The sequence below is a fragment of the Thermobia domestica genome, chromosome 15, assembly GCF_964235325.1.
Source record: "Thermobia domestica chromosome 15, izTheDome1.hap1.1, whole genome shotgun sequence".
NCBI lineage: Eukaryota > Metazoa > Arthropoda > Insecta > Zygentoma > Lepismatidae > Thermobia > Thermobia domestica.
Window position 1 is genome coordinate 24167116 of NC_137468.1, and position 25793 is coordinate 24192908.

A 25793-nucleotide genomic window follows, 5' to 3' on the forward strand; every position below is an offset into this window, starting at 1 on the left:
TTTCACACCACAGTTGACGTGTCTGCGATACATTGAAAGGGAAGGATAAAGTCTTCCATAAAAATATATATACGGGCAGTTTCAAGTAAAGTTTGACACCGAAGAAGTGCAGCTAATTTTTTTGCTATTTCAATGCTTGCAAAAATAAAAACCTGGTTTCTAACTGAGAAGGGAAATACATAGGATTTTAGCTCGTATGATGAAGCGACAATATAAAACCGGAGAAAAGGCATGCCTGGTATGCCAAATGAATGTGTATATATGCACTTGGTATTAGTGACTTCTATGCACAATAAGAATGTCATACCATATCATAGTCCAGGGGCATATATAATCCCGTGGAATTTTGAATGAAGAAATATTAAGACTTATCGCGATGTATTTGAAATGAAGCATATAATCATGTGCTACCACGTGTTTTGCCTGATTACATTGCAGACAGGTTGTATGAGATCATAATTTCAAGATGGCCGCCAGAATAGATACGAAGATCTTTTTTCGTCTGTAACTCGTTTATGGTTAATTCTATACAAATTTGGTAAATAACATTTTTTGTTCGGAATGAAAAAAGGAAGAGAAAGGGTTATTATATTTTTTATATATTTTACCGTTTCAGAGATATAGTCATAGTTTTAAATTTTCTCAGTTGTTTTTTTATTCAAATTAAATTTCTGTTCTTTTGTTTTTTGGGAAGGAAATGCTGTTGAGTACAAAATTAGAGACTCTACCAATATCCAAAGACTGCCAATAAGATCTCTCTTGTCATTCACAAACTAAGGATGCTCTAACATCATTTCTCGCAAACAAAGACATATTCCATGCACGAAGGATTAAACGAAAACTGATAGTTAGTTGGATGAATGAGGCAAAGTCATCAGATGGAAATAATGTTAAGAGAACTTCAAAACACTCAAGAGGAAGCTGATACCAAAATTATTCTACATTCATTGCATCTCAAGTCATTATACTACCCTGCACATATACTGTATTCACCAGATACAAGCGTTTTCATCCTTTCACTGTGGTGGTCGCAACATTTTTCCGAAAGACTGTTTGTCACCGAATTTGGTGCAAATAAACGATTTATTGATAGTAATCTTGTTTATCCCAGTATAGGCCAACAAAAGTTCAGGCATTTTTAGCTCTTCATGCATTTTCGGGAAGTGATATTATCGAGTCCTTTAAGAATAAAGGCAAACAATCTTGTTGGAAAGCTTTCTAAACAGCAGACAAAGAAGTTCTTCAGGCTTTGGCATTACTTGGATCTCTAGAAGAATATAAACTAGAACATGAGTTTGCCAAGTTTACTTGCCAGGAATATATATATATGACATAGGTGAATTGCGCTTATGGATGTTCTCAAGGAAAGATGTGCAAAGTGAAAGTTTACCTTTAAAAATCCTCCTTGATACTAAATATTTTAAGAGCACATATCAAGTGTTGGAGTGGCGCATGCTGATAAGCAACACCAAACTTCCCAGAATCATTACAGTATGGATGGTAGAAATCTGGAAACAAGTATTTTCCTATGATGAGTTCGATGCTATGTGCACTAGAATGCATCTAGTACGTTGTGGTTGTAAGAAAGGGCGTTATATTGTAAATTGTAAGTGTAAAATACGGACTTTACCGTGCAGACAAATGTGAAAGTGAAGTGGCGATGAAGATATCTGCGATAACAGTGATTTTGCAGACAATAATGAAGAACCCTTGGGCTTGGAGAATGACCTATCAAGTTTCCTCTACATAATATTTTTACGTGTTAATTATAAAATAAAACAGAATATATGTTCATATGTTAAAAAAATATAGTTGAAACATGAAACAAGCAGAAATTTGCAACCTTCTTAGAATATTACATGTAAAGACAACCACCGGTACGTAATAAATAACCCAGCAAGTAATTTTCAGTGTTGTCATTGGTAAAGGGCTCTCCATCCGATGCATTGTTGACTTCCTACTTTCTTGACTAGTGAGTACCAGGGTTGATATGGATATGTAGAGAACCAATAGGCTTTGTAGGTCACAAATACGTTGGTTTCGATGTCGCAAAATGAAGTGTGTTCGAAGAGAAGTCAAAAAGCCGATTGGCGGTCCCGACAGTGTTGTAGTCACTTCTAGGATCACCATGCGTCACTGGAGAGGTTTCCGGTGGAGATCTTTGGGCCTATCCTCATCCCTTGACTCCGTTGCGTCATTCTACGGCCGCACACTACCCATGAAACCACAGAGATCCAAGCAGGATCTTCACAAGAAGTGACGGGAACCAGCCCAAAAGCACAGATTTTTTTATTTGTGAGGGGCGGTGACCGATGAGTCCCTCGAGCATTGTTGGTATGAGGACAACGGGAAGACACGCTAGTTTCCAAATATGCAAATCCCAGTGTCACATTTAAAGTCGTCTTAATGCCAGAGCTCGAAATGGCCAAACACTGCTAATCACTCTTGGTTATTTCAATCCATGCACCAGTTGGAACCTATTCTTGGGCTTAGTTGTGATATCCAGCAGGCCTGTAGCTAGGAGTGTGTTATGGAAGAGGCACAGTTCAGTTTCTTCCCTGACACACATACACACACACAAAACAAGCTCAGCTGACACATAGGTCGAAATAGCACAGAGCGATCAGCAGTGTCTGACTATGTAGAGCCCTGGCACTGGAACAACTTCTAATGCGACATTTGGGTTAGCATATTCGAAAACTAGCGTGTCTTCCCGTTGTCCCTATACCCACAATGCCTGAGGGGCTCGTCGGTCTCTGGAGATACGCACCCCCACAAGTAAACAATCTGTGATTTTGGGACGGTTCTCGTCACTTCTTGTGAGGATTTTGCTCATTCTCTATGGTTTCATGGGTAGTATGCGGCATAGAATAACGCAACAGAGTTAGGAGATGAGGATAGACCCAAAGATCCCCACCGGAAGTCTCTTCAGTGGCGCATGGTGAGAAGTAATTACAACATTACCGGGAACGTCGATCGATTTTTCGATTTCTGTTCGAACACACCTCACTTTGTGACATTGAGATCAACGTATTCGTGCCCTACAGAGCCAATCGGCAATCTACATACCCATATCAACCCTGGTACTCACCGGTCAAAAAAGTAGGGTGTTACTGAAGATGCATTTTGCATTGGTACTAGAATATTCACCGTCCAAAATATAGGTTAATGCACAGAACAATGATCCGGACGGGTTTTACGAGAGAAAGTGGACGGGGTATGTGACATGTCAAAATAATCGAAACCACCGTGTTGAATCCATAGATGTTGCTGTCACTGAGATGTATAATGACACTCCTGAAACTGTTAACTCCAAGCTTAGTTGGTAATTTTTTACCTAATATACTTTGAAATATTATAGAAATCGTGAATTTGCCATGTGAAGACCGGCTTGTTTATATATGTATATAACGCGTTACGGGGGGGGGGGGGGGGGGAGTTCCAAAGGGTCTTTCCTAATAAGATAGTGAAATCGGCCCTTGATTCAAATTGGGTCGCTATTGACCCAAAAGGTTACTCTTGACCTAAAACTACTTCAAAAAAATTTTTTACCCCCACCCCCTCCCCTTACGGAATTATCGTATCATACATGCTCAAAATTGAATATTTTTAAATTTTGGTGGGGGTGATCGAAAAATGTTGAAAGTTTCACAGATTGTAGATACTATTTAGATGTAAATGTGCATTTTTTTTCAAAACCATCGATGCGTATTTTCTTTATTTTTTTGCGTGTTGAAAATTTCAAAAAAAATGTATGAAAAAATTTGGGGGGGACACGTCGCTGATTTTTTGGTTAAAAATTTGTTATACCCTTAGGTACAACATATATTTTTTTCGGGACCTGAAAGTGATGGCAACATTGTCAAAAATAAATAAAACTGAAAACAAACGTGTTTTTTGCACAGTTTTTCCACCATTTTATTGCCCTGAAGGTGAGGGCCCCTTCAAACAATCCTTTGCCAAAGTTGACAATTTTCCTTTCTTTTGCGTCCCTTCTGCTTCTGTCGTTCTTCGGCTGCTTCGATTGGGTCCGTTTCAGAATAGAAACACCAAATATATCTCCGTAACAGTGCTTCCACTTCAACGACTCTTGCGCAACAAAGTTACACTCAGCTCGCGGTAGAGAGCGCCACTGTATGCGGTTGAGCCCGAAAAAACCACGTTTGTTTTCAGTTTTATTTATTTTTGACAATGTTGCCATCACTTTCAGGCCCCGAAAAAATATATGTTGTACCTAAGGGTATAATAAGTTTTTAACCAAAAAATCAGCGACGTGTCCCCCCTAAAAAAATTTCCTGCAATTTTTTGAAATTTTCAACACGCAAAAAATTAAAGAAAATACTGATCGATGATTTTGAAAAAAAAAAAAAAAAAAATTGCACATTTACACCTAAATAGTATCTACAATCTGTGAAACTTTCAACATTTTTCGATCACCCCCACCAAAATTTAAAAATATTCAATTTTGAGCATGTATGATACGATAATTCGGTAAAGGGAGGGGTGGGGGGGTCAAAAATTTTTTTGAGGTAGTTTTAGGTCAAGGGTAACCTTTTGGGTCAATAGCGACCCAATTTGGATCCAGGGCCGATTTCACTATCTTACTAGGAAAGACTCTTTAACAAAAATCGCTGTAACTGTTTTATTGTAGCAACTAGTGTAATTGGAGTTCTCCTTCGACTTGCCTCAAGTTCTGGGGACCACAACTAGATACTCATAGACAATCATTCTAAAAATTTGGTGTAAGTTGATTCAAATAGGGGCGGAGAAATAGCCCGGACAATAGATTGATAGCCGTTGAAAAAATACAAAAAAATTAAAGCGCACTGTATATTTCGCTCGATCAGTTTCAAAATTTGTAGGGCCTTCAAAGGCTACCCATCAATTTGGTGTAGCTCTGTTGAATATATCGCGAGTAGTCATAATATTTCGTCATTCAAAATCCCCTCTAGTGGAGCATATTGATATATGCTCTTGGTACTGAATAGAAAACAACTGAGAAAACTTAAAACTATATCTCGGAAACGGTAAGAGATATCAAAAATATTATAATAACCTTTTGTCTTTCTTTCTTTTTTTTTCATCCTGAACAAAAAGTGTTATTTACAAAATTTGCATAAAATTAACCATAAACGAATTACAGACGAAAAAAAAAAAATATTAGTATATATTCTGGTGGCCATCTTGAAATTATGACGTCATACAACCTGTCTGCAATGGAATCAGGCAAAATACCTGGTAGCACATGATTATATGCTTCATTACAACTACATCGCGATTGATCTCAATATTTCTTCATTCAAAATCCCACGGACTAGAAAATATTTTCTTATGTTGCTACAACGAACGAGGTGTTTTTATTATTATTATTATTATTATTATTATTATTATTATTATTATTATTATTTTAAGAGGAGAGAATTTAATAATTTTCTTTCACTGGTTTCTTTAATTTTCTAGCAGATCTTCCGTTTTGTATTTAAGTACCCTCAATGTCAATGTTTATGCTATAATTTCCAGCCTGCACTGTATACGTACTAAATAGCTTTAAAGCAAAGCAAAGTAAAGTAAAACAAAGAGTTAAGCTTCATTTCAGAGTTACATCCAATACAAAAATGTATGGCACTGATTAATAATAATTCATCTTGTAAAAGTACATGCGTTACTTTTTTAATGCTTTAGAACAAGACGTAAACAACGTCAATTATTTAACGCATATGACTATTACTTGTTCAAGCGACTCACCTTCATAGCCACGACCGAATGATCATAAGCTTTAACAGAATGTACAGGGGCGCTCCTCACAAGATCAAACAACTCCACTTTGCCACCATCTGTTCCAGTCACAGCAAGATTATAATCAGGCAAATATCCTACATGCGTAATGCCATTGAAGGTATACATTGATTTCACAAGCTGACCTAGAAATGAAAAATTGAAAAAACACTTTATTTTCACATTACAAAATATTTCATATGATTCAACACTTTTTGATAATTTACACATCTTAATTTTAGAATTATAATTAGAAACAGAACATCTTTTTAATTTTACTTTCACTTTGTCAAAAATGTACTGACATACTCTTGTCAGTCGGTCAGTACTAACAACACCGTAACTCTAATTCAACTGAATTTTTGAGGCTCTGTATTTGTTTTATTTAACCAAATTCCGCCACGATGAACATAACCAAAAAATACTAATATTCTATATAAGTGCCTATACCAAAAACAGCTCGTTAAACGCGGCATGTGAAACCTGGCTTCATGCACCTTTATTAATAAAAATACATGGAAACACTTCCACATTAAAATTCAGTACGTAGAAGAAAGAAAAAAGCAATTCTTCGATATGCCATGACTTCTCGTAAATGCTTACTTTAAAAAGTTGTAAGCCTTACCGAGGTCGTCCTCCGACTGTACTACTCTTTTTATAATAAGTAAGCACGTTTATAGTAGATGACAATCATGTTATGGCACTTATTTCTCACTGAAGAAGCTAATACTGTGGTCAGTTTGAAACCGGTCTAACATCCGAACAGCGAGACAACTTTTGCAGCGAAAAGTGGAAGGAATTATTCTTTCCCGCAATTTTACACAAATCAAAAACTTTTCTCCCTTATTTTCAACATAGAATAGAGAAATACAAGATATTTGTCGATGGACGCTGTAGTATACATATGGAATAAATAAACAATAACCTACCTCTAAATCCAGTAACGAATTTCCTTTTGTTTGTGAATGATTCGTTTTTGCTGAGACGTTTTTCAACACCAATACTTTTGCACTTGAATTTTTACAATATAGTTATTATGGAAGTTTCCGCCCTAGAAAACTATTAAAAAAAAAAAAAAAAAAAAAAAAAAAAAAAAAAAAAACCAACAAAAACACAGGATCATCTGAAATACAATTACTAGTATAATTATTTATTACTTCCGCAATATTTTACTTTGAAGTCTCCGTTATGGTTTCTTTTGCAAGTCCCCTATCGTAATGATGAAAGAATGTGGATGTCCTTTCTTAACAATTTTTGTGAGTTTTGTTCCTTGTCTGAAAAACTTCTGTAAATTTCCCACTCCAAATATTATATATATACAGGGCTTGAAAAATCTTTCTTGCAAGTACTAACCCGCCAAAAAATCTACTAGCCACACCATTTTGCAGTCACAGTGTTTATATCGGACTTTACTCGCTAAATGTAAAAAAAAAAGTATTCGCCACTGGCGAGCAGGTGAGTGGATTTTTCAAACATTTTATATATATATTTTACATTTTATAAATAACACCGACAACGTTTGGGAGGTGATTCCTGACACCAAGATAAGACAAATGTATAGATCCTGGGTGCAGAAATCGCGTCATTTCGGAGTTACAGGCTGCCGAAAGCATGAAAAAATGAACTTTAAAGGTCCATAGTTCCAATACTGTGGGAGACCTACCATAGTTGGGTCAAGACTTCACTTAGGAAACTGGAATGTGCCCTATCCAAATATCAATGTTTCAGAATCTTGTGGTACTTCCGCAACAATTTTTATAGAGGTAACTGGTGAGTACTTCAAATTATATGCCCGTAGCCAAACTCCCTCCTTAAAAATTGTTGTATGAGTACCGTGGGATTCTGAATCACGTATTTTTGGATAGCGCACATATTAGTTCCTCAGTGAAGTCTTGACCCTACTACGGTAGGCCCCATAGTATTGGAGCTATTGACATTTAAAGCTCATTTTTTCATGTTTTCGGCAGCCTGTACTCCGAAATGACGGATTTCTGCACTCAGTTGGTCTATACCTTTTGTCTTATCTTGGTGGTAGGAATCACCTCCCAAACGTTGTCAGTGTTATTTTGAAACAGCCTGTATATATATGTTGTTTGAAACAAACTGTACCGCGACAAACTATAAGAAGTGATTCCTCACATCAAAATACGAGAAACAATTCAAATGTACCTGTGAGAAAAAGTGTCTAGTTTCAGAGCTAAGGCTGTCCAAAATCGCGGAAAGGCAAAATTTCAACACGTGGTATTTCGAATTCGGGAAACAGTGAAGTGGCGGTTCATATCAGTGTAAAGCAAGTCATACATACGTAATCCAAAAGTACGTACATCAACATGCAGTGAGTATGCAGGTGATTTCCTACAGGGTATAATTTCCATATACGCTCTCAACAGAGTTTTCAGATATGCTCTGACTTTAAAGTGGGTTCAAACTAGTAAAAAGATGCGCCTTGACAGCAGAGAACACGGAATACCTCGGTGGAAATTCGGAAGTATTAGGTACTGCCCAGCACCACGGTCTCTCATGTTCAGAATAACGCATGTTGCGATGCTTTGTTTCACACTTACCGTGACAAAATACATCGTAGCGTTGTTCCGCACAGGAGGAACCGTGAATCTGGCCGTTTCTAACACTTACGACATTCCGCCGAAGCATTTCGTGTCCACTGTTGACCAGGCTGTTTACCTTTTGCCTACTTTGGCTTGAAATCAGAGCATATCTGAAGATCCTGTTGAGAGCATGTCTGGGAATTATACTCTGTAGTTACTTCCTTGCAGATCCACTGCTCATTGATGATGTATGCATTTTTGGATTGCGTATGTATGACTTCCTTTACGTTGATATGGACCGCTACTTCACTGTTTCTCGAATTCAAAATAGCATGTGTTGAAATTTAGCTTTTCCACGATTTTAGACAGCAGTAGCTCTGAAACTATGCATTTTTTCTCACAGTTCCATCGAAACTATTTCCTTTATTTTGATGTGAGGAATCACCTTTTACAGTTTATCGGTATAGATCATTAACACCATATATAAGGCTATATAAAAATTCAAGTGATACAAGCAGCGTATTGAAAGAGACCCCAGAGCAGACAGAAATTATTCACGAATAAAAGAAAATTTGTCCCTGGATAAATTGGATTATTGTTTATTTATGTATTATTATTATTATTATTATTATTATTATTATTATTATTATTATTATTATTATTATTATTATAATAATAATAATATCAGTAAAAAAACTTTAAACTGTACAAACCTTTCAATACTTTCCACATTTTTAGGAAACAGTCTGTAGAACCACTCAAAACTATCCGTTCCGATGGTACATTCATTAATGCACACAGTTCTGACGATGCAGTTACTGATAAAAGACTGACACAAGTCACAGGTCCTGTGTGTCCTCGTAAACTACAAACCTCTTCCAGTCGTTCAATATTCCATACTTTCAATGTAGTGTCACGACTGAAAGGAAGATATAATTAATATTATTTCTAGCAATGATTATATTACTCATTACTTTATCTTCAACGATGATTTCACACATAAGAACAGGAAAAGAGTAGTTGCCTATTTGGAATGTGTTTATTTTCAGCGATGTTATATTGTCACTGCACAACACACTATCATTACATGGCATACTAACAATATTGAAGCGCACACAAAATTTAAACAATAAAAATGAAAAATTGGGCCGATGATCGAAAACAGGTCTATCTATAACTTAGTGTTTATGTAAATTAATTACTATCTTACTCAGGTCTTTCCCTACTAGTCACGTACACTTATTCAAATGGTTTATGTTTAGTAACCTTTGATTACTTGGACTGTACTATAAAGTAGGATTAAAGAACGCATCCCATTTCACGGCAGTTTACTTACAAATAATTAGATACTTAAACAAATCAATTATTTCCTCAACTTCTTTTTTTAAGAAAATGTGTTCAGTAATATAACTGGTCTCGCAGAACACATAGCTAGCTGTAAATTTCAAATGATCTAAGTTGCCTGAACATTAACCTCAAAAGTATGAATGTGTGGCTGGTCTGGGAAAGAACTGTGCAGAATAGAGAAGCTTCATGATAATCCTGAGGCTCAGATTCGATTCTCGAACTAGCCGCACATTTTCATGGTCTGGATTATATTCTATCTTTACAATAAAGAATTAAATATTAAAAGAAATGGCAGTTTCTCGATTGTTCTGTATACATTTACATTATATTCAATGAGTAATTTGGGCCGCCGTGGCCCAGTGGTAGAGCGTTCACCTCTGGTGCTTGGGGTTCCGGGTTCGATCCCAGCCCCCGCCAAGTGGACTTTGTAGTCGACAAACACCGTGTGCGTGGGTTTTCTCGGGGTTATCCCGTTTCCTCCCACTTTCTTCATTCCGCCATTTCATTCATTATTCATCATCACCGTCTCCTTTAGCCTAACCGGCATAACCATGGGACGTAAAACTCAAAGATTTCATTTCATTTCAATGATTAAATCAATTTACGCAGTTTATCAGAAGAAAAAATGTCAGGACCAAAATTTTATCAATAGCTCTTTACAGCAATACCAATTAAGTCTTAGATTTTTTGATTTAGAAGACAAAAAAGAAAGGAAGTGCCTCAGCACACTGTTTTTAACATATAAAATACTAGTACATGGACAACAAGCTATTATTTTATTCAATATAGTAACTCGTCTTGGTAATTTACAGCGTCTTTATTTTGCGATATGAATAAAATGAACACAATAAATTTCTCAAAAGACGTATTATTATTATTATTTACTATACTGTACTAACAGACGGAAACTATATTCACGAAGAAATTAAATTTCTACTAAAAGCAGAGAATTGGTGTTATTATTCAGTTCAAAATCTGTTGCCGTCGCGAATTCTGCCGAGGAATTTAAGATTAAAATATATAATCATGGCTATTGTTCTGTCTAGTTGCGAAACATGGTCGCTTACTTTAAGGGAAGAACGTAGAATGAAAGTATTTTTGAGAACAAGATCTTGAGACGAATATTCGGACCCAAGAGGAACGGGAATTGGAAATGGGGGAAACTTCATAACGAGGAATTACATAATTTATACGGTTTACCAAACATTGTTGGGGTCATCAAATCTAGGAGGCTCAGGTGGGCAGGTCATGTAGCCAGGATGAAAGAAGGTAGGAACGCTTTCAAAGTCTTATTAGGAAGACCAATAGGAAAACGACCATTAGGAAGACCTAGGCGTAGATGGGAAGACAACATGAAGATGGATCTGACAGAAATAGGAATACAAAGTAGAAACTGGATCCAGTTGGCTAAGCATAGAAGTCAATGGAGAGCTTTAGTGTACGGCATCGAACTTCCGGGTTCCATAGGCCATAGTTGTTGTTGTTATAATAATAATAATAATAATAATAATAATAATAATAATAATAATAATAATAAAATAATAATAATAATAATAATAATAATATTATTATTATTATTATTATTATTATTATTATTATTATTATTAATATTATTAAAACATAAGCATTCAAGCCAATAGGTTTGTTTATGGAATTGAATCAACAGTAACAATTAGATGTTCTTCCTCTGAACTTGTTTACTTGGCCACATGCAGGTCATATTTATTATCTAATAACTCTGACATCATTAGAAACACATCCTGAATCATTTTGTGTTACAAACACATAAGTATATTATCTCACTGAAATAAAATACGAATCCGCTGGAACTGAACATTTTTTCTAATACATTATAAGGCCTTATTAGCAAGAGTAAAAGGAAAATGAAATCTGTGAGTTTTACGTCCCACGATTATGCCGGTTAGGCTAAAGGAGACGGTGATAATGAGTAATGAATGAAATGGTGGAATGAAGAAAGTGGGAGGAAACGGGAGAACCCCGAGGAAACCCACGCACACGGTGTTTGTCCACCACAAAGTTCATTTGGCGGGGGCTGGGATCGAACCCAGGACCGCAAGCACCAGAGGTGAACGCTCTACCAGTGAGCCACCGCGGCCCAAGAGTAAAAAGAGTCGTCAATGAAGTTAAAGATGTGAGCAAAAGTTATATAGTACTAATATTTGGTATCGTTTACGAAAGAGTGTATGAGAATACTTCCAATGAAATCATTTTTTTTTTTTTTTTTTTTTTTTTAATGTATAGAATCAACTGTCATTCTCAAATGCAAAGCACCGTCATCATAGGTCGCTCCAAAGACATTATAAATGTTGCGCAAATTAGGTTTCTTAAACATCTAATAAAACAAAAATATGCTTCACATTACAGATATACATGAATTACTGGCGCATTGCAGCAAAAATTGTTTTATCTTTGTCTGTTGTTCATCTACACGTCATAATCGTATAACTTTTCTAATTTGTTCGTCGCGTGATTCTTACCTGTCTCTTTAACTTAATTTCTCTAGCCCTTAATCCTAGATAATCAAAGCCCATATAAAATAAATAAATACTAATATTTTTTCCCACCAGCGTGCTGTATAGTACATCAAAACAAATTGTTTCGGGTCATCTCTGACCCTTTGTCAATTTACCTTCTGTTACGTTAACAAATAAATAAATAAATAAAAACATGATGACAGGTACTATCTATCTGTAAAAACCCAGATTAAGTAGAAAAACTATGAAGAGAAAAATTGTAAAATAAATAAATAAATAAAATAATTTAGTGTCTCAAAAGTCTCCTGATACAGGGTAACTCTGTTATTATCAGAAGTTTGAAGTTTTTGAGTTTTACGTCCAACGTTTATGCCGGTTAGGCTAAAGGAGACGGTGATGATGAGAGATGAATGAAATGATGGAATGAAGAAAGTGGGAGGAAACGGGAGAACCCCGAGAAAACCCACGCACACGGTGTTTGTCCACCACAAAGTTCACTTGGCGGGAGCAGGGTTTGAACCCGGGACCCCAAGCACCAGAGGTCAACGCTCTACCACTGAGCCACCGCGGCCCTTGTTATTATCAGAGTTACAACAAAATGTAAAGAGGGGAAACCGTCTCTGTATTCTCAATCTACAGTGAAGAAATTCTTAAAATCGGACGAGCCGTTTGGGCACCCAATGTTAAATAAAAATGCAATGTTGCCATTTACCTGGACCCACAACATAAGTGAATAAAGTTACTGTCTTTCATGCTAACGTGTCGATGGCCAGCCCCCATTTCAAACAGTAACTTTATTTACTTATGTTATGGCAACGTTGCATTTTCATTTTTTAACATTGGGCGCATAAAGAGTGTAGAACCCAAACGGCTCGTCCGATTTAAAAAATTCCTTCACTTTAGATTGAAAAATCGTATTTGGAGACGGTTTCCCCTCTTTACATTTTGCTGTAACTCTATAATAACAGAGTTACCCTGTGTCAGGGGATTTTTGAGACATCCTGTATGTTGACTGACGAATCTCTTAGGAAAGAATTCGAAGAACAAATGAAGTAGATAGATCCAATTCTCCTTCGCAACCTTTCGTGAAAGATGTGAACAAGTGTCAGAACAAATCAATACACAAATCTCATAAAAGTTGAAGATCAATACTGATTACATTATCTTCCATCGTTTGTGACATTTCACAATTAATTACACGTGATTAGGAAATATTTTATTAACATCAAGATACAAAACACTTTACTGCCGTGTAACGACTTTCCACATGACGCGGCTTTCACATCGTCAATGAACGTAGTTTGAAAGTGTGGATTGAACTTATTTATATACCTTTTTCTCTTCACTAAAGTTTTCTATTTAAGCACAGGTTTCTACGAAAGGACAGAAGCTATAATGCCGTTTAAGATGTGATACCTCATATATCCAATTTTTGCGATTTTAAGTTTTTGGCATAAACCTGATCAGGACAACATAACCCATGTTCCAGCAAAACTCGTACGTCACAAGAAATCGATTGATGAGAAACAATCGACACTATAGTGTTGGCTTTCATGTCGATTATTGGCAATTTCAGGTGATACCTCGTATGACAGCGAGTTCAATGTATTACAGCAATTTGTGTTGTAATGAGACCAGCTGCGTCAGCGTGCTTTTCAAGGTTTACGCACTTTTGAGAAGGTCTGAAATATTAATATTGTGAATACGTAAAGTGTGTTCTTTTTTTTTTTTTTTCTGAAAAAGTAAGAAATTGGACATATGTGGTATCACATCTTAAACGACGGTAACTACTTCTAGCTTGTAGCCTAGAAAAAAAAGATGCATTGACAGAGGAGGCAGAGATGCTCTGAAACTGTGTGTTTTGACATTCGCTTTCAGGATTCAAGGTAAGTAATAATATTTCTCTAAATACTAAACATGCATCCTATAGATTCCATAAGTGAAGAAATGTAAGTTGCTTATTTCATTTAAATATGTATTCTATTTGCACTTTTTCTTCTAATCATGTATTCGGATAACGTGAAATAATCACCTTGCAGATACAAGCAGATCTCCGTCAATTGCCACCGATGATACAACATCAGAGTGGCCCTTCAAAGAGTTCACAGCGAAATTTGTATTCTTCCATCCCTCGAAGAATGTTTTGGTTTCTTCATCTTCAGCACGGCTGCTCCCAGCGGCGCAATCGGTTTCCAATTGGGATAGAGACGGTGCAGAAGCTTCATGACTGAGCCGTGCTTTCTTTGGGCGTTCTTGTTGCTCGTTCAGAGAATTATCAAGAACTCTGCAAAACGAATTATTAATCTTATTTCTCTTCCAAAATAGAAAGGAATGTTTCACGAATAAGACAATTTAGTATATAGCAATGGAAAAGTTAACAGCAACTCCATGTAATTTTTGCGTTTACTAGGTATCTACATAAGTAAACATAAACATGCAATGAAACATACATCAATTTAAAAGAAATTTTTATGCAGAATGCAAATTAAGTTGCAGAAGTTACTTACATCTCCACCAATGAATAATACTTTACAAAATGTAACAACAGGAGCTAAATTTAGGTTTGTATAAAAATTACCTTGACTTGAGCAAATCCTTAGTTGGATATCTACGCGATTTGATAATTAGATTGCACCGTTTTGGCATGGAGTTCATTAAGTTTTGCAGTCTCTCTACTTGAATGCAATGTTACCAGACGTAATTTATTCCTTCAATTAACTGATTTCTTGTTTTAGGTGTCTTCACACGAACCATAACCTTCAAATTACGCCATAAATTTTCAGTAGGATTTACGTCCAGCGAATTACCTGGCTAAGAAAGTGATGTTACATGCTATAAGGACAGAACATAATATTTTGTAACTTTGGCACGGTGGCAAAGGGCAGAATCGTCTTGTAAAATGAAGGTTCACCGTTGAATAAATTTCTTCCCGAAAGTCTGAAGAATTATTTTGTGTTTGTACAATTAAGAACATCATAAATATGGATTCTACTGACACCACTGGAAGAAAAACATCCCCAAATTATGTATGACACATGTAGGGCACTTCGATGCGTTCGACGATACACAAATAAAACACGTTGATAACGTGGAATGAAACATGATACACAACACTATGATCAAATTTATAACTAAGGCCCGTATTATAGATTTTTCTCACATTATTGACTAGCTTGTTTCACTACATATTTGATTTTAGACTTTTGAGGAAGTGGGGGAATAGGTGTTAATCCACTGCTAGTAGAAGATGGTCCTAAATGAAAAATCCAATAAGTGACCCGTAGTTCTGGGACAATCCCAAAAGGCTATTGAATACTTCAGTGTTTGATACATGTAGCTGTTTTAGCTTCAACTTGCGACGAATTATGTATGTATACAGTTCAGTTACCTATCCAGTACGAATATCTTCTAATGCTTAATGATGTTCTAACGAATGCAAACAATTCAAGATATTTAGGTCAAACATTCCCTTGAATTTGACAGGAACTATGTCCATCATATTCAAAAACTATACATTTCAAACAATTATATTTTAGGCAACCGGATGGGTGAACTAGTCAATATCGAGTACAAGAAAAAAATAGTGAAATTGTTTGTAAAAAACGTGTTGCGCACTTCCGAATATACTACATTACATTATAATATATAGAGTGCAGCCAGCACATTGCTGCCACACGTAGGTATATTCGTGCGCACTTTTCGTTTGTGTGGCTTCTCACAGATAACTTGTTCTTTCACTTTCGAGAAAATCCCAGTTGTTGCCAACGGCTTAGTAAATTATCACTATGAATTACTGAAAATTCGCAAACTCATGTATAATAACAGAAATAATGCACTGAGTTCGTAGTGGTTTCTCATAATGTTTCCAACTCAAGTTCTTGAAAAGTATTAATAGATCACTAAATATTAGAACATGATTAACACAGAAATGGTTTTGTTCAAGTATCAGTAATTAGCAACACTGGTATCTGGATCCAAGATGGGTTTTGCTTACTTGTTGCAATCGATTTTGATTTCTCACGAGTCACTTTGTCTTAAATGCAGGTGTTCAATTTAGAAAAAGAAAGTTTTTTCTTCTTATTCTGTTTAAAGCGCAAAAGAGAAAATACATTGTCTATATAGTTTTACGTTTCTCTGTTTTATGTCAATAGTATACACCAGAAAATGAGTATTTGTTTGAATCGAATTGCACAATCTGGAACAAAGTAACTTGCGAAACTGTCCCAAGCGGTTACAAAGATTTTCTTTGAGAGATTTATATGTAATATCTGACCTAGACTACGGTTCTGTTCAGTTATATTAATGAGTTACCATAAGTCCTACTCGGCTTAGGATTGAAATTGTTACGAAGTTCGAGAATTCAATAAAATAAATCGTAGCTGGAAAACCAAAAGGGTTAAACTTTTATTATATTGTGTACTAGTAATTTTTGTGAAAAAATACATACATACATAAATATAAAAATATAAAAATCAACATGTTGATTTATTAGGTATGTAAATATATTAGGGTAAGTTCTTACTCATTTGATATACTCCGCTTCATGTCGTCATATGAATTCTCAGTTTGATCCATACATGCCAGAATAACATTGATCTCTAAGCCTACAAAAAGAAAAATGCAAATATGTAATACATATAGCATAAATTACAATGTAGTAAGGATAGGGAGGATGGTGCTCTACGGCATCCTACATAAACATTTATTAAGCACCATGAAATATTGAATTTTTAAATAAATTTCAGAATGGTTCAGATTAAGAAGCGTCTGTTCTCTAATGCATACACTTAGCGGTACAAGAATGAATTTATCAGAAGTCATTTGAGTAAAATGAACGAAACAGTAAGTTTTTTTTTTTTTTTTTTTTTATTTTCTACTAGTTGAATATACCCATGCTTCGCACGGGGCTGTATTTGGAAGTCAACGCCTGTGGAAGTATCCCCTTTGATATTAGCGACCGCGAAAACTATGGATTTGATACTAATATTGGTCATTTTGGGCTATTTTTTTTTACATGTCTCGGTATTTCTCCCCCCTTCCCCCGCTGACTCCCAGCCCGCATGCAATTGTAACTAAATTTGCAAGTCATTGCTAATGGAAGTGTCAAGTGTCACCATTGATTCCAGCGACCGCGAAAACTATGAATTCGACACTAATATCGGTCATTTTCTACTTTTACATGTCCCGGTAAACGCCCCCCGGAGACCCCCCTGGTTCGAATTTTCACAAAAACGTTTAACTCTGGTCTGGAGCCTGGACCAAGGTATTCGTGAATAAAATTTGGTAACTCTCGGTCAATTTGTCTGGTTCCCAAGCCAGTTCCGGTAAACGCCCCCCCTGAGACCCCCTGGTTCGAAATTTGAAAAAAGGGCTTCGTCTTGATCTGGGGCCTGGGCAAAGGTACCTCTGACCAAAGTTTGGTAACTCTCGATCCACTCGTCTGGTCCCCAGGTCGCAAAAAGAACAAACCAAGATAAATGACTATTCTTTTATTATAGAACATAAAAATATATAATTTTATTTATCTTTGCGTGTTTTATTTATTCTTATTCTTATACTTTGGCTACTCTTACTACTGTGGGCGAAATATAAGGATTAAAATAAACAAAACACTAAAGGTAGATTATATTATTTATTTTCTTTATTATCCATAATTTGTGTAAACAATATGAAAACTTTAACAGTTAATTAGAGATTTAAACTTCAGAATATATGATATATCATTTAGTTATTATAACGGGAAGATGTACTTAAATGCACATATTGTTTCACCTGTACTGTTCCGACTGATGGGTCCCTAATGAATCGTTTGTTTTGAACCGGTAAGCGCGTTGATCCTTATGACCAAATATTCTGAAAGCCTCAAGTCTAACGAAGGATTTTGTCTTAAGCAAATGACTTGGTAAATGTAAATAAAATAAATAAATAAATTAAAAATTAAAAAATACTATTACATTTTTTAAAATTGTGGTACTGATACAGGTAAGAGACCATTTATTATTACTACATTTAAATTTGCAATCGATAAGATACGAATTATCTAAACCTGAGCTAATCTTCCTTGTAATATTCTGTGTGTAAACGAACACTGGCTAAAAGGAAATGAAATTTACTTATATACGCCAACAGGGTACGCGTTAGTTCCTATTTTCTGTAGAGAAAGATCCATACGTGGTGCAGTAGGGAATTTTTTTTTTTTTTTTTTTTTTTTTTTTTTTTTTTTTTTTTTTTTTTTAAAGAAAGGGTATTTTGTAATACTTAGTGCTTAATTTAAGTTGCTTCTGTGTTAAACAGCATTTTGCAGTAGCCGGTTTTTCACTTAAACAAAGAGGATAATAGTTATTTTCTTATATCGGACACCGACTTCAGATACAAATATTTCCTTAATGCCTGGGAGAAATTAAATAGCTACTATAGTAAGTACAAAAATTACAAGACATCGTAAAACAGAACTCCAAACGAATCTTGATCCCCAGAAATTACGAATTATTGCAAATTGTAATTTCCTTTTTTCAGAAAAAATAATAATAGTAATAAGAAGAAGAATGGAAATTAAACGAAAAAAAATAAATATATATATATCTGAAAGTCAGGTATGCGTTCCTGAAACAATTTTAAATCTTTATTTCTATTCAACCGGCGGTTACTTTCCTTTCCTTAATTAATCCCGAAATAAAAATCCTTTGGTTAGTCATTCCCTAAAACGCGTAAAGTTTCCCTTCGCTCCTGGATACACAAATTCATTACGAATGGAGACTTAAAAAGACTGTATGACGGCGATATTCCTCAAATAGGAAACTTCCAAGGTGAAGCGTCACCACGCCATCAGAAATTGTGGTCGCCGTTTAAAACTGATTGATTGATGCGATAAAAGGTTAGCATCTTCACAACCAGAATATAGATGACGTCGCGGCAAAGAATACAATATATTAACAGAGCGCTAATTTTGTTTTGTGCACTTATTCGATTGATTTATAAACTTTTACAATCAATAATGTAAGTTTTGTCGAGTTGTAGAAATTTAAATTCACGATCTTCACAGGGTTCCTACTGATCTGGAGAAATCTTATTTCCCTGACTTCTCCCGGACTTTTCCTGACCTTTGCCAGGAAATTCCCTGACTTTCATGACAGATGTCGGATGACGTTGACATATAAATAAAGATTAAATAACGGTGAATATTTATATATGAGAACATTTATTCTACAGTATAGAGACAAATAGTAATCAACTGCACATACGTACAGCAATAAAAAACAAAAAGTATTATAATAGTTGGCTGAGGTGAAATTAGTGTATAATTAATGTTAGTAAAAACGTATTTTATAAAATTTCCCTCACTTTCCCTGATTTCCAGTCTTTTTCACTGAGCTTACCTGACCTGTACCATTTTTCCTGAGTTTTCCCTGACTTCCCTAACCAGTAGGAACCCTGCTTCAGCACCAGAAAGTTTAAGTTTAGATACAAAACATATGAATTCTGCGCCACCGAGAGGGGAAACTTCGAGTTAGGCGCTTTTCTCCTCCTGATAAACCCGAAGAAATTTCACAGAAACTAAATTTCATTTCGTTTGTCATGGGATAGCGAAATATTCATTGAGGCGTCGTTCATACGCGAGACGACCGAAGTTTGTCTTGTTCTTGCCTTGGCTTAACTGATCACTTAATGACTTAAATGTAATCATGGATTTGGTCTTCCAAAGAGAGAAATGTTACGCGTAAGAATTAGTCCTATTTTAACCAGAGCTACCATTTTTACCAGAGTTGTTGGAATCTTCCCCAACCCATTAAAACCCAATTCCAAATATATACTTCAAAACGTGGAGATGGAAATAATAATCTTCATGTGTTTATAATTACATTTTTTCATAGTGTCTCTTAGTACACATCTAGTTTCAGAATTGCCTTAAAATATGTATTCATCACCACAACAGAATACCACAGAAAAAAAATAACTAATTGATTCATATTAGTTTTTGCTATATTCAATAATTTACACTGAAATACAATTGCTGAGCAAAGCAACGTTTTATTATAAAATAATCAAATAATAAATGTGACAGTTAAAGCAATATCAAGATGATGTTAGATTCGAAAGAGAAGGGAATGCCATTTTTAATCATGTAAGGGACACGGGGCACAATATTAATTGGTGCGAGAGTGAAGTGTTAGCAAAGGAACAAAGGACGTTAATAAGAAAGTGGAAGGAGGCCAGGTTCATTGAAAAAGAAGAAAGCTGTATTATGAATTGGAATACAGGACTTAAAATCGATGAACCATCATATTTCTTCCAAAATAACATCGGACAGCCTGACAACATCTTTCGGATCTTTAACGATTTTGAGCAATAAAGTAAAATCTGTAGATAATGTTGCTACCACTCCCAAAGTTATCGGTATTAGCCATGACTTCCAAGAATTTATATTTATCCAAACTGGATTCAAAACATTCTTGATGAACATCGTCAAAGTGGTTGTCAGCCTCCTAGGATGTCTCTACTTCCGTCTTATTGTGGTTATTATAGAATCGATGACACATTCCCGCGCTGGATGGCGATGCTGATACGTTGGAAGAGGAATGCAGTAGCTCGGGGATCACCAGTTTTGATTGCTATTCGATGACCAACTTCATTAATGAAATTAGATCCTTCGTGACCCCAAGATCCACTGGTTTCTTTGTCCAATAGGTTTGAGTATTTTAGCCTTTTGTCTGATTCTCTGTGCGCGGCGACGAGACCTGCGTGAAATGAAGAATGGGGTAAGTTGGAAGGAGCAAACGTATCCTTCCACACAACAATTTTAAAATTGTCACAACAATGACTATATATATATGGGCAATTTCATTTATTTTCAATAGTGTCTGAAGAAGGATTTGTTAGATATCCGAAACTGTCACAATTATTATTTTATTATTTTATAATAAAACGTTGCTTTGCTCAGCAATTCTATTTCAGTGTAGAAAAAAATGTTTAGAAATTATACATAACGAAATTTATTTCCGCTCGATCAAATTTGCTGTAACAGTGTTCAACTGTAATCTACGAGGCGTGTTTTTTAAGTAAGGTCCGTTTTGTTGTAGACACTAGTAGTTCGCGCGCATACCGCAACGAGCGTGTGCGTCGTGTACCGGCATGCCTCGGGAACAACTGTGGTCAGTTCCAGCTCTGCAACTGACCTGTACGGTTGTGTTCTGTGCTTTCACAATGTTTAAGACTATCAACTCGCCCGCCGCGTGTGAGGTTCGCTCACTGATACGGTTTTTGTCAGCAAGAAACCTGCCTGCTGCAGAAATTCATCGACAGATTTGCGAAATGTACGGTGATACTGTTATGAGTGCAAGCAAAGTGCGTAAGTGGTTACGAGAATTCAAAAATGGCCGTGACAACGTCCATAATGAGGACCGCTCCGGTCGCTCTTCTTCGATTACAGGCGATTTGGCGGCTTCAGTTGAAGCGAGGGTTCGTGAGAACAGGCGTTTCACAATAACAGGTCTCTCAAACGAATTTCCTGACGTGTCGCGATCAGTGCTTTACAAAATTGTTTCTGAACACCTAAAGTTTAGGAAACTGTGCTCCCGTTGGGTCCCGAAACTCCTAACAGAGGACCACAAAAACCAAAGATTTGAGTGTGCGATGAAGTTCTTGACTCGTTATCGGCTTCTTAAGTCAGATCGTAACTGGAGACGTAACATGGGTTTCGCATATCACGCCCGAATCGAAGCAACAGAACATGGAATGGAGACACACACACTCGCCTGTAAAGGTGAAGGCCAAACAATGATGACGACGATGTGAAAACGGCAGTGAACTCTTGGTTATCGGAGCAGGCGGCAAGTTTTTATGAAGAGGGTATTTTGAAATTGGTTGAGAGGTATGATAAGTGTTTGAATAAACTTGGCAACTATGTCGAAAAATAGAGTAAAGTATGTACTTTCTGAAAATACATGCACTTTTTTGAAATAACCTTTCGTGGTGTACTTATGTTCAAACGGGCCTTACTTAAAAAACACGCCTCGTATTATATAAAAATGGAAAAGATTCAGTTTGTGATTAGATCACAGGGAAACGGCTAAACCGTTTGAAATGAATTTTGGAAGATATGACCTAAGTTGGGCTGGGTTTTTATTATCGCACTTGATTAAAAAGCACATCCTAATAGGAGTTGAGGGGGTTCAACATTTCTGCCAAAAATATAGTATTTCTTATGAGCCCGTAAAGTTAGGGAGATGAAACTCTACATATAAATCCTCATTTTAAAAAATCCTCTACCCGTTCTAGAAAATTTCCATTTAAGGCTGTGTCCAACACTCAGAATGCGTTGGGATTTCACTATATAATAACATGGCATATATCTTTCCAAAATATATTGAAAACTATTTATTTTATAAATTTCAAAATTCGTCTAAATGTTTGTTAGTATTTATATTACATGCTCACTTTTACTTTTCCTTGCTAGGGTAATATTAGAGCGCGTTAATTAAGAATTAATTTTCTTCCATTTAAAAGCTGTTTAATATATGGCCCTACATTTTGCAACAACGCAAAACAGCAGATAGCAGGCTAACCAGGTAGGTTTCTTTCATTCTCTGCATCCCGCTAGGTCACGTGCGTGAACTTCGTGTTGTCCCCGGAGACAAACAAAGCGATGGAATGCAGATTGACAGCAGATAAGAGCAAAGTGTGTTTTCTCTGTCTTCAAAGGTCGTAAGGATTTCATTGATTCTATGTAACCATCTCCGCGAACCTGTAGAGGCATATTGTAGCTAACGACGTACTAAAGTTTCAGAAAATCTACGTTCCTTTCAAGTGAGGGAAGTGTTCATCTTATAAAAGTAGTCTCGAACTGTATAGTGTAGAGTAAACGAGTGAACAGTTTGAAATGAAGTTGTGAACATAGTGCCTACCTAAAGCTGGGGTTTTTATCATGTAACTTTGCTTAAAGGGCGTATCCTAAGGAAGAAGGTGATTGAAAATTTATGCCAAAAATAGAATATCTTATGGAGCTTTTATGATTACACTTTCATTGATAAGCGTACCCTAAGCAGAAGAGGAGGCTCAAATATTTTTCATGAACCTAATTCTCCCCGTGCAAAGAAAGGACATTTCATTTAATCTCAAATAAAAAGCAATATAATTACTTTCTCTATGTTTTTGTAGTATATACTCGTGTATTAATACAAACAGATAATCAAATATCTTTCTCCATATATCAGTTAATTACAATTCGGAAAACAGATCACTTAAAAAAGGAAATTACTAAAGATATTATCTATCTTCTCAACACTAACGGCAATCAGATCGGGATACTTCCGAATTCTTCTTGCGTATCTGGTGAAGTATGTGATGTACAGTACAACTCTTGTACAAAGGCCCTTTAATCGTAAATTGGCAACTGAAAATGGGATTTTTTTAAAATCATTTTAAAAATTTCAGAAAACATACTTTTTATGTTTTTAAAAATAGGAAAGCAACATCTGTTTAATAAAACTTTTTTTAACATTTGGCTGCTAAAATTGAGGTCTATCCCAATATTTCTGACATGTTTTGAGGGAAACTAACGGAATCTTCAATCAGAACGGCTCGTTCAGGAATTTAAATCTTGAGGGTAATTGAGGATTGTATTCCTATTCTATACTTGGAGAACGATCCAATGAAATTTTACTGTATTTTCTATGAGCATATTGCTCTGTCTTGTCCACACCACCCTATCTGGATTCCGCACCCTTTACTGCATTGCCAGGTTCAATGATAGAGAACTGCTGAATTGAACCTAGGAAGTTACTTCGGAATAAAATCTAGAAGACAGTGAGACAAAGGATTATTCTTGATTGAACCTCTGTCCGACGTTTGGTAATTCTGAATAAAGTATCTTTTATAACAACTACCAGGAGAACAAATGGAGGGCCCGACATGGATGAAAGGAAGGTACGTACTGAAAATCTCTCTGAGTACGATATGAATTTCACCATTGGCCTATGATCGAGTCCATCGACATTTGTGGGTTTACCGCGAATGGGACGATTTGTTCCGATTTTGGATTGCTAACAGACGACTTATTTCTCTCTCTCTCTTATTTCCCTTGCTCCAAACTCTGGTTTAGTGGCTTCCAGCGCCCACAAAAGGTCATCATAAAGAAGCAGTCCTCATCCCCACCGACCGCTGGAAAGGTATCGGCGAAGAGAAGAGTGCTTGCCGCAAAGAATATTAGAATGGGCATGAATAAATTTGTTATTCATGGTGAATGAACCACCATGAATAAATTTGTTATTAATAACCGAATCGAAAAAGGTATGTGCATATATTAAAAATACTGTAGTAACTTTGCTAACTGTTAGTAATGAAGGCCAACACTAACGAAGACAGAAAACAACGTGCCCTGTGGGGCTCTAACCCGCCTTCACTCGCTAACGCTCGCTCGGCAATACTGTCTGAATTAAATGTTATTGATCTAACCTAACCGAATGCGAATAGAATATCGCAAAAAGTCGATTAAAAACCTGGCCTCCCAAAGCTAAACGATAGCAGTAATTTTTTCGTATGATTTCTCTATATGAACTATTTAAAAGTAGGTGTCGTGCCATTGCTTATTAAAATTTTACAATCAAATAATACTAGAAATTCTACTCTAAAAATATACCAATCACACTTGTTTTCTGTAAGTTGGCTACTTTTTAATGGAACCGATGGTGGCCAACATAGACAGGTTTCACTGTATTACAAACTCTTCCACTAACTACAAATAACCTCTGCAACATTTTCCACTCTTCCGTTGCACTCTGATTTTCCATTCTATTCACTTCACAGATTACTTTCACATCATTTACCGTCCCGCAACATGAACTCATTCCTCTTGTAAATATTATTTTTTTTTTTTACCTAGTCCCCTCCCCCCCAAAACCCAACGTAACCCGTTACCCATTAAGCAAAATATACAAAGTGAGGTAAAGTTTATCTAAAGACAGTGTGCCAACACATGATGTGCAATCAAAAAAAAGTGTCCGAGAGTTAAGATATTCATATATTTGTCAAATTTTCGTAAGTGACATGTTTATGTAACCAATGAGCAAGCAATGAAAGCATATCGGGATCTTATAACTAACGTCCGTAATAACGTATAAATACATAATCCAACATGTAAGATGTTTTTATGCCATATACGCACCATCGCTGACGCGCCTGATCCATAAAGCTGCACCTACACGCTAATGCGAAGGCCTCTTTGCTGTGCTGCTCTCTGCTATTAGATAGCATTCGTGTTTTAGTGTCAATCTGGCACAAATTCGGTAGCACTTTCCGCACAATAGTTCTTATGGCATACGTACACTGAAGCACCTGTCAGTAAATCTCCGAGGAACGCACAGTCACACCCTAAAACGATTGTTTAAGGTACAGAGTAGATTTACTGAAAGAGAAGTGTACATGCAATTAATTTATATATGCATCACTACAATAAATCTGCACCAAAAGAGATAGGCTATATACATGCATGAATTTATGTTTCCCTATTGTAAATCTGACCATGTATTTCCGGTCCGGTCCGCACGATCGTCAATTCACACATTCCACTTGTAAGATCTCTCATACAATACCAAAGATTACTTAACCGTACTTAGAACAATAAGAATACATTCAG

General features: G+C 36.0%; 1 protein-coding gene across 3 annotated transcripts in view; it reads right to left on the minus strand.

Annotated features, from left to right (window-relative positions):
* LOC145672125 (eukaryotic translation initiation factor 3 subunit I-like) overlaps window positions 1-25793 on the minus strand; it is a 44011-nt gene that overhangs the window by 17850 nt on the left and 368 nt on the right. The window contains exons 2-6 of one of the 3 annotated variants that reach the window (XM_081741417.1): window positions 25323-25528; window positions 16686-16767; window positions 14196-14447; window positions 9035-9240; window positions 5746-5921 (exon numbers count right to left, since the gene is read on the minus strand). In XM_081741417.1, the coding sequence (XP_081597543.1) occupies window positions 5746-5921; window positions 9035-9240; window positions 14196-14447; window positions 16686-16738 (687 nt within the window). In that variant the 5' untranslated portion in view covers window positions 16739-16767; window positions 25323-25528. Of the gene's footprint in view, window positions 1-5745; window positions 5922-9034; window positions 9241-14195; window positions 14448-16685; window positions 16768-25322; window positions 25563-25793 lie in introns of all 3 variants that reach the window. The other 2 variants (XM_081741416.1, XM_081741415.1) reach the window with 2 other exon arrangements.